A 12,523-nucleotide genomic window follows, 5' to 3' on the forward strand; every position below is an offset into this window, starting at 1 on the left:
AGTATTAAAAGTAAAGAGAATTCCATTTGGCTCCAGGTAGGGGTAACATGTTTATAGCAAGGGCACAGTAAGAAAAATAAGACCTGAAAAATATACTGGGACTGAGTCATGGAGTATCTCAGCCAGGGAAAGAGGCCTAGAGGAAGGTTATTTGAGAAAGGAGATTAAACCATATTAATTCAACTGTGAACCTAAAAATTTACAGCCACTTTTGAAAGAGATGTATCCTTGCTGTGGAATGTGTTACTGAATGTGTTAAAGAGGTAATGAAATGCTTCTAATCATGTGGTTATTAAATGTAAAAAAATTGAGAAAAAAAAAGATTTAACAAGTTTTGGGAGTGCACAGGACAGGTGAGGACACTGCTTCAAGCTTCAAGTTTTCTGCATATGGAGAGCCTTCATGGTGACAAATCTTGCTGTCTAGATTCTAAGTTTGTTTTTGTGCTTGAGGTGGTATTCTGGCGTCATTGACCTTGTAAAAATGGATAAGATAGTAATGAGAGTGGGAGTTGGGAGACCTAGCTGGTAAAGACTTCGAGTTGGAAGCTTCTCTTTCCTGAGCCTTGTTTCTCCACCATCCTGAGCCTTGTTTCTCCATCAGTAAAACAAAAGTGAGCTGGATAGAGCCTTGTTTCTCCATCATCCTGAGCCTTGTTTCTCCATCAGTAAAACAAAAGTGAGCTGGATTAGACCTTGCCATTTTACTTAGAGAACCAGGAGCCCAAGGGAAGACTCACTTGAGCTCCAAGGAGTCACTCTACTGTAAAGCCCTGCCGTGGATTCTCTTGCTCAACCAAGCGCCCTCTGCTGGAAGCGGCTTTCATTGTGCTCTCTTCTCATAGTGCCGATCACACCATGTTGTCTGCTTCCCTTAACTTCCTAGAGACCATAATCTCTTCTGGGCAGGTGTTTCCTCCACACCCTCTACCTTTTCTCTCCAATACACATGTATATTCAAAAAATAAAGAATAAAACAGGTCAGAAACCAGGACTTCCCTTTGGGGCCCCCTGCTGGCAGTACATTCCATTCACTGTGCAATTGAGATGCAACATCTCTTGGCTGGAATGTCCTTCAGTCCTCCTCATCTCCTCAGTCCTCCTTATCCCTAGCTTCCAAATGAGTGTTGCTGTTCACATTGTCTTCAAGTTCATGGTTCTGTAGAGTTGTGGCTGGGAGCATGTAGTTTTCCAGAACAGCTTATTCTGTTGTTAGTTACTCTTCTTCCGCTATTCATTTGCTCATCAAGCATGTTGAATGCCTCCTATGGGCCAGGCCTTCAGAGATGAATTGGATGCAGTGCTTTCCCTTGAGGAGCTTACAGTGAGGGAGAAAGACAAGTAACCAAACAGTTACAGACAGGGAGACAAAAGTTGTTAATAAAGAAAGGTCAAAAGGGAGTCCCCTTTTGTTAAGCATTTAGCTCTTATAGAGCAATATTTAACCTACTTAGCAAATGTGAGTCTGCATCTTTAAACCAGGCCTCATTCTCATTGGTGAATAAATAAGTAAGTAGATACCTATCCTCACCAACAAGGGGGATAGTGATTGTGTTAGTTAACTTCTTTAATTTTCCAATAACCTGGCAAGAAACAACTTATGGGAAGAAAGACCAGGTGTGGTGACATATACCTTTAATCCAGGACTCAAGAGGCAGAGGCAGGTGGATCTGAGTTCAAGATCAGCCTGGTCTATATAGTGAGTTCCAGACCAGTCAGGGCTAAATGATGAGACCCTGTCTCAAAGAAAAAAGGGGGAGGGGGCATATTTTGGCTTAAAGTTTAGGGCATACAATCCATTCTGGCAAAAAAGCCATGATGGCAGGTATGGCTTAAGGTTGTGTTATTGGGATCTTGCTCACATCTGGGCAGATGAGGAAGTAGATGAATGCTGGTGTTAGCTGACTTGCTCCTTTCTACAACTCCTTTCTTTTCTTCCACCATGTAGGTCCCAGGGATCAAATTCGGGGTGTAAGGCTTAGTGGCAAGTACCTTTACCTGCTGAGCCATCTTGCTGGTCCCTTTTTTCCTATTTGTTCAATGTAGGATTCTAGCTCATGGGAGGATGCTGCCCACATTCCAGGTGGGTCTTCCCTCCTCAGTTTAACTTCTCTGAAAATACCCTCAGAATTGTCCAAAGTTGTGTCTCCTAGGTGATTCCAAATCTGGTTACGTTGACAATGGAGATTAACAGAGGAGGCAGCAGTTCATTCTGTGCTGGTGGAAGACTGAGGCAGGAATCTCCTGAGTCACCTGAGAAGGGACTATTGTTAATGAGTAATTCAAAACCTTGTTCCTAGAAGTCTCTGGCTAGTGTATAAAACTCTATTCTACCCTGAAGCCACACAAAAACTTTGTAGTGCAAACATTCATGTATCAGTATTGCCATTCATTGTCTTTGCAGTATTTCATTTAGTCTATGCAGTAATTGTTCTGGAAGGTTACTAGAAATGTTTCTTTAAAATGATAGAAATTTGGGCCAGGCATGGTAGCGTATGCCTTTAGTCCTGGCACTCTACATAGTGAGTTCTAGGTCTGCTGGTGCTACAGGGAGATCTTGTCTCAAAAAGACAAAAAAAAAAAAAAAAAAAAAAAAAAAAAAAAAGATAGAGATTTGTTTCTTAGAGTTTTGAAGGCTGAGACAGCCAAGATGCTAGCAGATTCAGTGTCTGGCCAAGGCTTTTTGGCTCATAGATGGCACTTTCTTACTGTGTCTTCCTATGATGAAAGGTAGAAATGAGCTCTTTTTATGTGTGTTTAAGACAAGGTCTTGCTATGTAACTCAGAATAGCCTTAAACTTGTGATCCTCCTGCCGAGTGTTTAGATTATAGGCATGTACCTCCACACCTGGCCTAGGAACACTGATCCCCATCATGGGGCTCCCTCATGTCCTGATCACCCAAGGCCCCAGCTTCCTAACATAACTGAGGAGTAGAATTTTTTTTTTTTTAATCTTTTTGAGACAGGGTCTCCCTATAGCCCCAGCTGACCTGGAACTCCCTGTGTAGAATGGGCTGACCTTGAACTCACAGAGATCCTCCTGCCTCTGCCTCCCAAGTGCTGGGATTAAAGGTGTGTGCCACCATGCCTGGCTTAGAATTTCAAAATATGAATTTTGGAAAGTTGTAAACATTGAGAGCATAGCATAGAGATGGCAGACCCAAGAGATTAGGTAATGAACAAAACCTGCTTTGAGCTTTCTATGGTAGGTGTGGAAAAAGTGGCTCAGTACCTCAAGACAACAGTGAGCTAAGATAAGAAAACCCCTCCATTCAATTCATTTAATCTCTCTGGACTTGCCTGCTCCTCTTGAAGGTAGGTGCTGGTCTGTGGTAATGTTCAGGTCTCACACAGTCTGCAGACCTTCCTTAGGTAAATGCTACTTACACATTGTAGTACCAGCAGTGTGACACCCTATTTTCCATACTTAGGTGGAGCCAGGAACCACCAGAGAATTGTCATCATTTCTTTTCTGGTTCCTGATACTAGTTGCATTTTTTTCCTCTATTTCACAGATTAAATAAATTGAGGCTCAGAAAAAAATCAAATAAATTGCCTTGGGTTCCACATGTATAGCCACTAGTGTTAATCTCCAGATCTAAACCCAAGTTCTGTTATCTTCCAGTTAAATCCATTGCCAAGAGGTGTGTTTTACCTCTTGTTTACTGATAGAAAAGCTGAGCTCCACAGAGCCTTTAGTGGTGCAGTGAGCTACTGGCTGAACTGAGCTGACAGGTGCTTCTTTTTCCTACCCCTCAGTCGTGGGTGTATCCCTCTGCTCCTTGCAGACCAGTGACTTTAATCTGGTGCCTCATTATACCCTGGGTGCTTGATGATTTGATCACTCTCTTCCCAGGAAGCCAGCTCACCACTCCCAGATGTACTGAGCACCACAGAACCCCTGAGCTCAGCCCAGCGGGAGATCCAGCGTCAGTCCACACTGCAGCTGCTGCGTAAAGTCCTGCAGATTCCTGAGAACGAGTCAGAGCTGGCTGAGGTCTTCACTTTGATTCACGAACTCAACAGCTCTCGACTTATCCTGTCCAACGTGAGTGAGGAGACAGTCACCATTGAACAGACTTCTTGGTCAAATTATTATGAGTCTCCATCCACGCAGTGCCTTCTTTGTAGCAGCCCATTGTTCAAAGGGGGGCCAAAGTAAGTACCCTTTGCTCTGCCCCTAGCTGTTTCAGCCCACTTGACTCATGTTGCCTTTTTTAAAGATAGCTTTAACACTATATTATTTTGTGCTTTCCTTAGGCTTCTGTTACCTTCTTAGATTCTGATGATAAAATAATGATCATTTTTGAAGATTTTAATCATTTTGAAGCTTATAATCACCAGCCTAGGATTTAGATTACATCTGGCTTGTCCATCTTTATGTTTGGGAGTTCAGTGGGATTGGCTAAAACTTGTGATAACTTGAGAGTTGTATTACAATTACAGGTACAGTTTCATAGCCTAGATTCCAATGAAATGGAGACATCCAGCTAGAAAACCTATCCCCAGCACCTTCCTTTGCTGTAAAGTCTGGAGTAGAGACTGGAGAATGTTGCCTCTGACCACTGGGAGACTGAATTCCCTTCTGGTTTTTTGTTGTGTTGGATACTAGCTCCCTGGCCGGGCCCCAGGAGTGCTGGCTACTGACAGCCAACCGGCTGCAGGTGGTGACTGCCCAGGTGAAGATTTGCCTGAACCCTCATTGTTTAGCCCTACACAGCTTCATGGACATCTACACAGGTGAGTGCCAACCTTCTCTGCACTCAAGCACTCCAAAACAGATTTGAGGATCATCTTCATGGGTTTGAGCTCTGGTCCTCTGTATACTGTACTTTGTAGCTTCTGAAAAAGAGGGTGTTGGCTCCTGAATGTTACCCAGAGGTGAGTGGTAGGTTTTTTCTCTAGAGTCTTTACAACAAAATTAGTGTTAAAATAGCAGGCCAGGTGTGGTATTGCATGCCTTTAATCCTAGCACTTGGGGAGGCAGAGGCAGGTGGATCTCTGTAAGTTCAGACCAGCTGCAGCTACAGGGAGATTCTGTCTCAAACAAAATAACAACCAAACAAAAAACATCTTCATTGTGGAAAAGCTGGTCAGACAGACAAGAAAGAAAACTGACAATATTGATCCTGGCTGAGATAAACACTTCACACCACACACTCTTGTCTTCACACATGCCATTTGTCTGTACAGAATGTTGGGAGTTAGGGAAGGATTTATAAGATTCTAGGTTTTCTTTGAACAAAGGTGGATTTTGCTAGATGTTTTCGGACATGTTTTAATTTAGCAATATATCATGGGTATTTTTCTCTGCCAACAAGTCGAGAAATAATCTTTTTTAAAGGGACTATCTATGTATGTATAATATATATGTTATATATACATATCTCCTTGACTGTTTCTTTTTGACAAATTCTCTACAGAGAAATTTCTGTATTTTTACTTTCCTGTTATTCATCTTCATTAAACCTTGTGCAGCCTTTTTCTTCTGTCTCTGTTCTGTTCTAAGCATGCTTTCTCTGGTACTTTGTGGTTCTTTGCTCTTTCTCTAAAGCTTCCTGACATGTGGCTTGTCCACCGTGTGGCCAGCCTACCTCCATGCCAGCTTAGCTCATGATGTTGTGCCTCTTCTTCCTTTTCTTCATTCTCTTCTTCTGGGCAGCTGCTGAGATTTACAGTTGGCCTGCCCTAGGTTTTGTCTTTAAATTCTAATAAAATGGCTCTCAAGTTTCAAAAACCACATATCAACTATTTTGAGAGTTTGGTTGAGTCCTAAATTTTAATGTGTAGTACTGAAAGTATTAAAACTGTTCTTTGTCTTTAGAACTTATTTGCCTTATTTTGGATTCATGTTAAATCTTGTACTGCCAGTTAGTGCTCATATTATTTTATGTCCTTGTATACAGTTAAGTACCCATTTTTTCTTGTAATCTGTGTAGGCCAGTGCTTGGGATTATATAGATGTTGGTTTGGTTGAGTTGGGTTGGGTTGGGTTTGGTTGGGTTCTGTTGTGTTATTGTTTTGTTTGTTTTGTTTTGTGTTGCGTTGTGTTATGTTGACAGGATCTCACTGTGTAGCCCTGGCTGGCCTGGAGCTTGCTATGTAGAACAGGCTGGCCTTGAATTCCAAGAGATCTGCCTGTCTCTGCCTCCTCGGTGCCAGGATTAAAAGGCATGCACCACCGTACCCAGCAGTTGTGGGTTTTTTTTTTGTTGTTCTTTTTGAGACGGGGTCTCTCTGTAGCTCCAGCTGTCCTGGAACTCACTACGTAGACCAGGCTGGACTTGAACTCACAGAGATCTGCCTGCCTCTGGCTCCCGAGTGCTGGGATTAAAGGTGTGCACTACCATGCCCGGCTTTTTTTTTTTTTTATGATTAAATTTCTGTTTACATTTATATAGAATAAGTTTTACTCTGTTGTGTGGTTGAGTGACTTGCAGCAAATGCACTGCGTCCTGTAACAGTTATCAAGTCTAGACTAGCTCCTCACCCCAGACATGCTCTTATTCTCTCCCTTCATGGAGCTGTTTGTTTTCTTCATCCCTGCAGTGTTCTCAACAGTACAGTGGAAATGCAGCGGTAGTATGGAGTCTTCTGAGCCTCCGTGTTTACTGTGCATCTGTGGCTTATTCCTTTTTATTGTTGACAAGTTTTCCTTCGTGTGAATATGCTAGTTTATCTGTTCACCTGTTGGAGGGTGTTTGAAGTGCTTATAGTTTCTGGCAGTTACAAAAAGAGCTGCTACAAAGACTTATGTACAGGATTTGGTGTGAGCATACATTTTCACTTCTCTTGAGTAAATACCCAGGAATCCAGTTGCTAGTCCAAATACAAGTTTATGTTTAAGAAACTGCCAAACCGTTTACCTCAGTGTCCATAGCATTTTGCATTCTTTCCTATGTGAGAGTTTTAGTTTGCTCTGGGTGCCAGCTCTCGGTATTATTTTTAGCCACCCTTATTTATGTATGCAATGGTCTTACACTATAGTTTTTAATTTTATCTCTCCAGTGACTAATAGTAGGTATATGTTTGTGTTCTTTGATGAAGTATCTGTTCATGTCTTGAGTTGACTGAATTATGTTGACTTTTTTTTTGAGACAGGGTCTCTCTGTAGCCCCAGCTGGCCTGGAACTCACTATGTAGACCAGGCTGGCCTCACCTCACGGAGATTGCCTGCCTCTGCCTCCCAAGTGCTAGGATTAAAGGTGTGTCCCACCACACCTGGCAACATTTTTTTAAAAATCTTCGCTTATATGAGCGTGGGTGGGCATGTGTGTGCTCGGTGCACATGTGGAAGAGGATAAGCTTGGATGTTGATTCTAGTCTCTTGTTAGCTGTTGCATAGGCCAGGCCAGTTAGCGCATACGCTTCCTAGGAATTCTCCTGTCACTGCCTCCTATCTCACTATAGGAATGCTGAGATTATACGGTGCCCATCTTGGAATGGATTCTGGGGATCCAGATCCAGGCCCTCACACATGTACTGTACCCAGGGAGCCACCTTTCCAACACTTATGTCTCTCACTAGCCTGGGGTTTGCAAGTAGGGCAAGTGGATGAGGTTGGCTGACTAGTGAACCCCAGGGATCTGCCCGTTTCTGCTTCCCCAGTGCTGGGATTTCAAATGCATACCACCATGCTGCTGCTTTTTTCAGATTTGTTTTTATTTTATGTTCGTAAGTGTTCTGCCCCCAAGTATGTGTGTGCACCTTGTGTGTGCCTCTTACCAGTGGACACCAGAATACCCTGGAACTTAGAGTTACAAATGATTATATGCCACCATGTCAGTGCTGAGAACCAAATCTCCAGGTCCTCTTCAGAAGTAGCAAGTGCTCTTAACTGCTGAGCCATCTCCAGAATCTCCCCACCCACAACCCCTGCTTTTTTAAAAAAATAAAAATAAAATAAAATAAAAAAACATGGGTTCTGGGGATTGAACTCCGTATATCTGAGCTAGCTTCCCAGCCTTTTGCACACACGCGGCGTGTATGCATGTGTGTGTGTGTGTGTGTGTGTGTGTGTGTGTGTGTGTCCAATGAGTTTATTACACTTTCTTGCAGATTTCTTGCAGAGTACAAGTGAGGGATTACTTAGGAGCATGGATGACCCTCAGACAGCTGCATTACCTCAAGTCCCACCTCATCATGGTTTGCAGCCTCATGGAGTTCCCCCATCATCCATTTTTATTGAAATTTTATATAAGGTGTGCGTTCTAGGTTGTATTCATTTGTTGTGTGTGGATGTTCAGTTTTTACACCACAGTCTGTAAAAGAGGTGGTCCTTTCTCCATTGACTTGCCATTGTTCCCTTATTCAAAATCAGTTGGCATTATGTGTGTGAGTCTGTTTCTGGACCTGGTTTGTTTTGTTATCTTTTTCCAGTACACACTGTCTTGATGATTGTAGCCTCAGTAGTAAATGTTATCAGGTAGTATGAGTCCTCCAACCTTGTTCTTCCTGAATTGTTTTGGCTGGCCTCCATTTATCATTATATCTACATAGCCCCACTAGAATTTTAATTGAGATTGTGTTGAATTTTTAGACCAATTTGGGGCATATTGTTTAAAGAATAATGACTCTTCAGTCCAAAAATGTGGTCTTTCCATTTGTTACATTTTCATTACATTTGCTTTCTTTAAGTTTACCAATTAGATTAAAAACAGGTAAACTATTTATTAATTTGTTTTATTTCTTTGGTTAGTCTAGAGGGCATAGATCTTTTTTGTGATCCTTTATAGGAGGGGGTTACCCAATGGTGAACTGTATCTGCAAATGATTCCTTTTTCTTGGCTTTTGGAGAGTTTTCTCCCAGTTTATTATTTATTAAATGTATATATGATGATTTGGCGGCACAAAGAGTTTCATCTGTTTGATTGGTTGGTTTTTTTTGAATAGCAGTAACATTTGATCTTATGGTTTCGGACTTGGCTGTCAGGTTTAGAAAGTCCTTTTCCATGCTCTGACCTTCTGTATTTGGGAACATATATTCTAGAATTTGTTTCTATATACATTTGTGTGTTACATTGTATACAAATATAAAAACACTCTTATTTATCTGAACTTGACTGCATTTAATTTCATCTGAGTGTTTTATCCTAAGATTTAGTGCCAGGATAATCTTAGAGTCTTTGTTATGTCCCCTTCATATCCCTGGGCTACGGGATCTGATTCTTCCTGGTACCGTTATATAAGGTATAGTGAAAGATGGCACCTCTGGTCCTGACACTGGGCTGGAGGGTAGGGAAATGTTTCCTTTTTTAATTAGGAAAAAACAAAAATGTGTCATTCTTCATGACTTTTTTCATTTAGCAGTAGTTTATGGACAGCTTCATGTCAGAACAGTTAGGTCTACTTTTTTTTTTTTTTTTAATGTGTATGAGTGTATTGCCTGTATGTGTGTAAGTACACCTGTGTCATGAAGTGCCGTACAGGTCAGAAGAAGGTGTCAGATTCCCCTGGAACTGGACTTACAGACGGTTGTGGATGCTAGGAATTGAACCCAGATCTTCTGAAAGAGCAGCCAGTGCTCTTAACCGCTGAGCCACCTTTCCAGCCCCAGGTCATTTTAATTCTTTTTAAAATGTATAATGTTCTGTTTTATGAATGTACCATAATTATTCCTTTCAGTGGACATTTAGTTTGTTTCCATGTTACAGTAATTCCTTTGCCTGTTTTTAACCTACAGGTCTCTTTAATGTGGGGAATAAGTTGCTAGTAAGCCTGGATTTACTCTTTGCAATCCGAAATCAGATTAAGCTGGGAGAGGACCCCAGAGTGTCCATTAGTGTTGTGCTGAAGTCTGTCCAGGAACAAACAGGTAAAGGTCTTCTATTTCCCAGGCTTAGTCCTGAGTACTCAGGGAGTTTTCAGTGATAAGCTTTGGTTGAAAGGGTAGTTTTGGGTGAGACTCTGATATTTTGAAAAAGAAACATTCCTGGTGTCCTGATACATTCTTTCTTCTGAATTAAACTAACTTTGGAAAGCATAAGTATTTCCAGGTATTCAAGGACCTTTAGCAAGGGATCACAACTGACTTTTAGAAGCATATCCTTTGGTCATAGGTAAACTTGGCTTTGTAGCACGTTAGACTCATTCAGAATACACAGCTCCTAGGTATCTGCTACCAGTCCCAAGGTTTATGCTGAGACCCAAGGGTAGGGACCACGCTCTTTCCTATCTGGGATTTCTTTGCCCCTTTGCTCTCCATACTTCTGTTTGTTCTTCACCCATCCTATTCCTACAAGCTCCAGTTTTGTGCTTTGCTGTGAGAAAATAAATAGCCATTTAGGCTTGTTGGAAACTTATTTTGAGTAAGTTAGTCCATATCTCCACTTATAACAGAAGACTGTAATAGTTTTCTGATTCATAAAGAATTAAAATGATGGAAGAATTAAATTAGATAATACATTCAAAGCTCTCAGCCCAGCCATCTAGTACCTAAGAGGTACGAGTTGAAGGCAGCTGTCCCTCTGATTGGAATTCCCCACTGAATTTCCACCAGAAAACTTGGAGGCCAAGTGCCTCATGCTCAGGGTAGCTAGTGTTTGGGAGTATTTTTAGGGGAGAATCAGTCTTGTAGGATTGCTGTTCTTGCCACTGGTTCATCATAGTGTTTCAGGGTCCTTTTCTGTGACCTTAATACTCTTGCTGTCCTTCCAGAGAAGACTCTGACCTCAGAGGAGCTGAGCCAGCTACAGGAGCTGTTATGCAATGGCTATTGGGCTTTTGAATGCCTCACTGTGCGTGACTACAATGATATGATCTGTGGGATTTGTGGTGTGGCCCCCAAAGTGGAAATGGCTCAAAGGAATGAAGAGAATGTGCTGGCACTGAAGAATGTGGAGGTAAGTCCTTCTCAGCAACTGTAGGCCCATTTCAGAATTGTCCTTCTGACTTTGACAGCTACCTTCCTGTATGCTGTTCCCAGAGAAGATGGCTCTAGTCCTGTACAGGTAATGCCAATGACTTCTTCCTCCTATAGCCCAGTGTTGTGTTTAAGAAAAGTCAGAAGGAAACAGATCGTTTACTCAGCTACTTTTCACCAGATGTACTGAGCTTGTACTACATCGCTCTAAGGTATTTTATTTTTATTTTATGTGTATGAGTGTATTACCTGCATATATGTAAGTGTACCCATGTCATGCAATGCCCTGGAACTGGAGTTGTAGACAGTTGTTAGCTGCCATGTGGGTGCTGGGAACCAAACCTGGGGTCCTCTGCAAGAGTACTCTTAACCACTGAGCCACCTCTCCAGCCCTGTGTACTATATCACTTTTTAAATCTTTTAGTTTTCATTTTTTAATCCATCCTCTGGCCTTCCTTGCCTCCCTCCCTTTGTGCTGGAGATTGAATCTAGAGTCTCATGCATGCTAGGCAGACTACCAAGAACCCCACCCCCAATCCTTATTTTCTTCCTAAGAATTGAACCCAGGGCCTATGTGCACCCAAAGCTTGTGCTCTATATCTAAACTACAATCCTAGCTCTTGGATGTATTTCTCAGGCTTTTGGAAAAGTAGTTAAACAAACCAAGGGGCTGGAGAGATGACTAAATGGTTAAGAGCAGTGGCTGCTCTCACAGAGGACCTGGGTTTGATTCCAAGCACCCACACAGTAGCTAACAACTGTCTGTAACTCCATTTCCAGGGGATCTGACACCCTCTTCTGGCCTCTGCAGGCATTGCATGCATGCACTTAAATACATGCAGGCAAAACCCTCATACACGTAAAATAAAAAGTAATAAATTTAAAACAAACCCCAATACTTCTGAATCCTCATGAAGCTCACATTCTTTGCTGGTTTATGGAAGGCAGAGAGGAATGTGTGTCCAATGGTAATAGAGCAGAGTGAAAAGAGAGCAGGGTAGTAGGAAAGGGTTTCTTTTTTATAGAGGGTAGTCAGAGAACTCTCTGATTTAGGTGCATTTGAGTAGAGATCTGAAGACCATGTAGCTTTGGGGAGGAACATTCTGCGAGCAGCAGGAATAGGCTCTGAGGCGGTGGTGGAACAAGGAAGCCAGGTGGCAGGAAGGAGTGGCAAAATGTGTGAGGTTTAGAGACATAGGCTGCTGGACTGTATATAGGGTCAATGAGCCATTCTAAGGACATACACAGAGGGAAATGGAGAGCCACTGAGAGTACTAGAGAAAAGGATGTGAGCTCACTTTGGTTCTGAACTAAATTTTTACACAGGTAACACAAATTCATATGGTTTCATAGGTTGTCACAGAAATCCAAGCTATATAGGAAAAATATGTATACAGATGAGGTTTCTGTCTCTGAATTGCACCATAGAGGACTGGACTGGGTTATGAAGGAGTATTCCTTTTTTTTTTTTTTTTAATTAATGTGTATGAGTGTTTTCCCTGTATGTATTTAAGTGCACCTGTGTCATGCAGTTCCCCAAGAGACCAAAAGGGGGCATCTCGGGAATCTCACCCCCTGAAACTGGGGTTACTGAAAAAGATATTTAAAAAGATATCAGTGGTTGCTAGACTTTATTTTTATTTTATGTGTATGCGTGTTATG

The 12,523-nt window shown here is 41.9% G+C and overlaps 1 protein-coding gene across 3 annotated transcripts in view; it reads left to right on the forward strand.

The window, feature by feature from the left end:
* Positions 1-12,523, forward strand: part of Hmgxb3 (HMG-box containing 3) — a 64,243-nt gene that overhangs the window by 40,023 nt on the left and 11,697 nt on the right. For all 3 annotated transcript variants that reach the window (XM_008849377.3, XM_008849379.3, XM_008849380.3), the window contains 4 exons: positions 3,857-4,158; positions 4,613-4,740; positions 9,683-9,814; positions 10,657-10,841. In XM_008849377.3, coding sequence (XP_008847599.1) covers positions 3,857-4,158; positions 4,613-4,740; positions 9,683-9,814; positions 10,657-10,841 — 747 coding nt within the window. The remainder of the gene's footprint in view (positions 1-3,856; positions 4,159-4,612; positions 4,741-9,682; positions 9,815-10,656; positions 10,842-12,523) is intronic.

This window comes from Nannospalax galili, unplaced genomic scaffold (assembly GCF_000622305.1).
Source record: "Nannospalax galili isolate Female #2095 unplaced genomic scaffold, S.galili_v1.0 scaffold704, whole genome shotgun sequence".
Lineage (NCBI taxonomy): Eukaryota > Metazoa > Chordata > Mammalia > Rodentia > Spalacidae > Nannospalax > Nannospalax galili.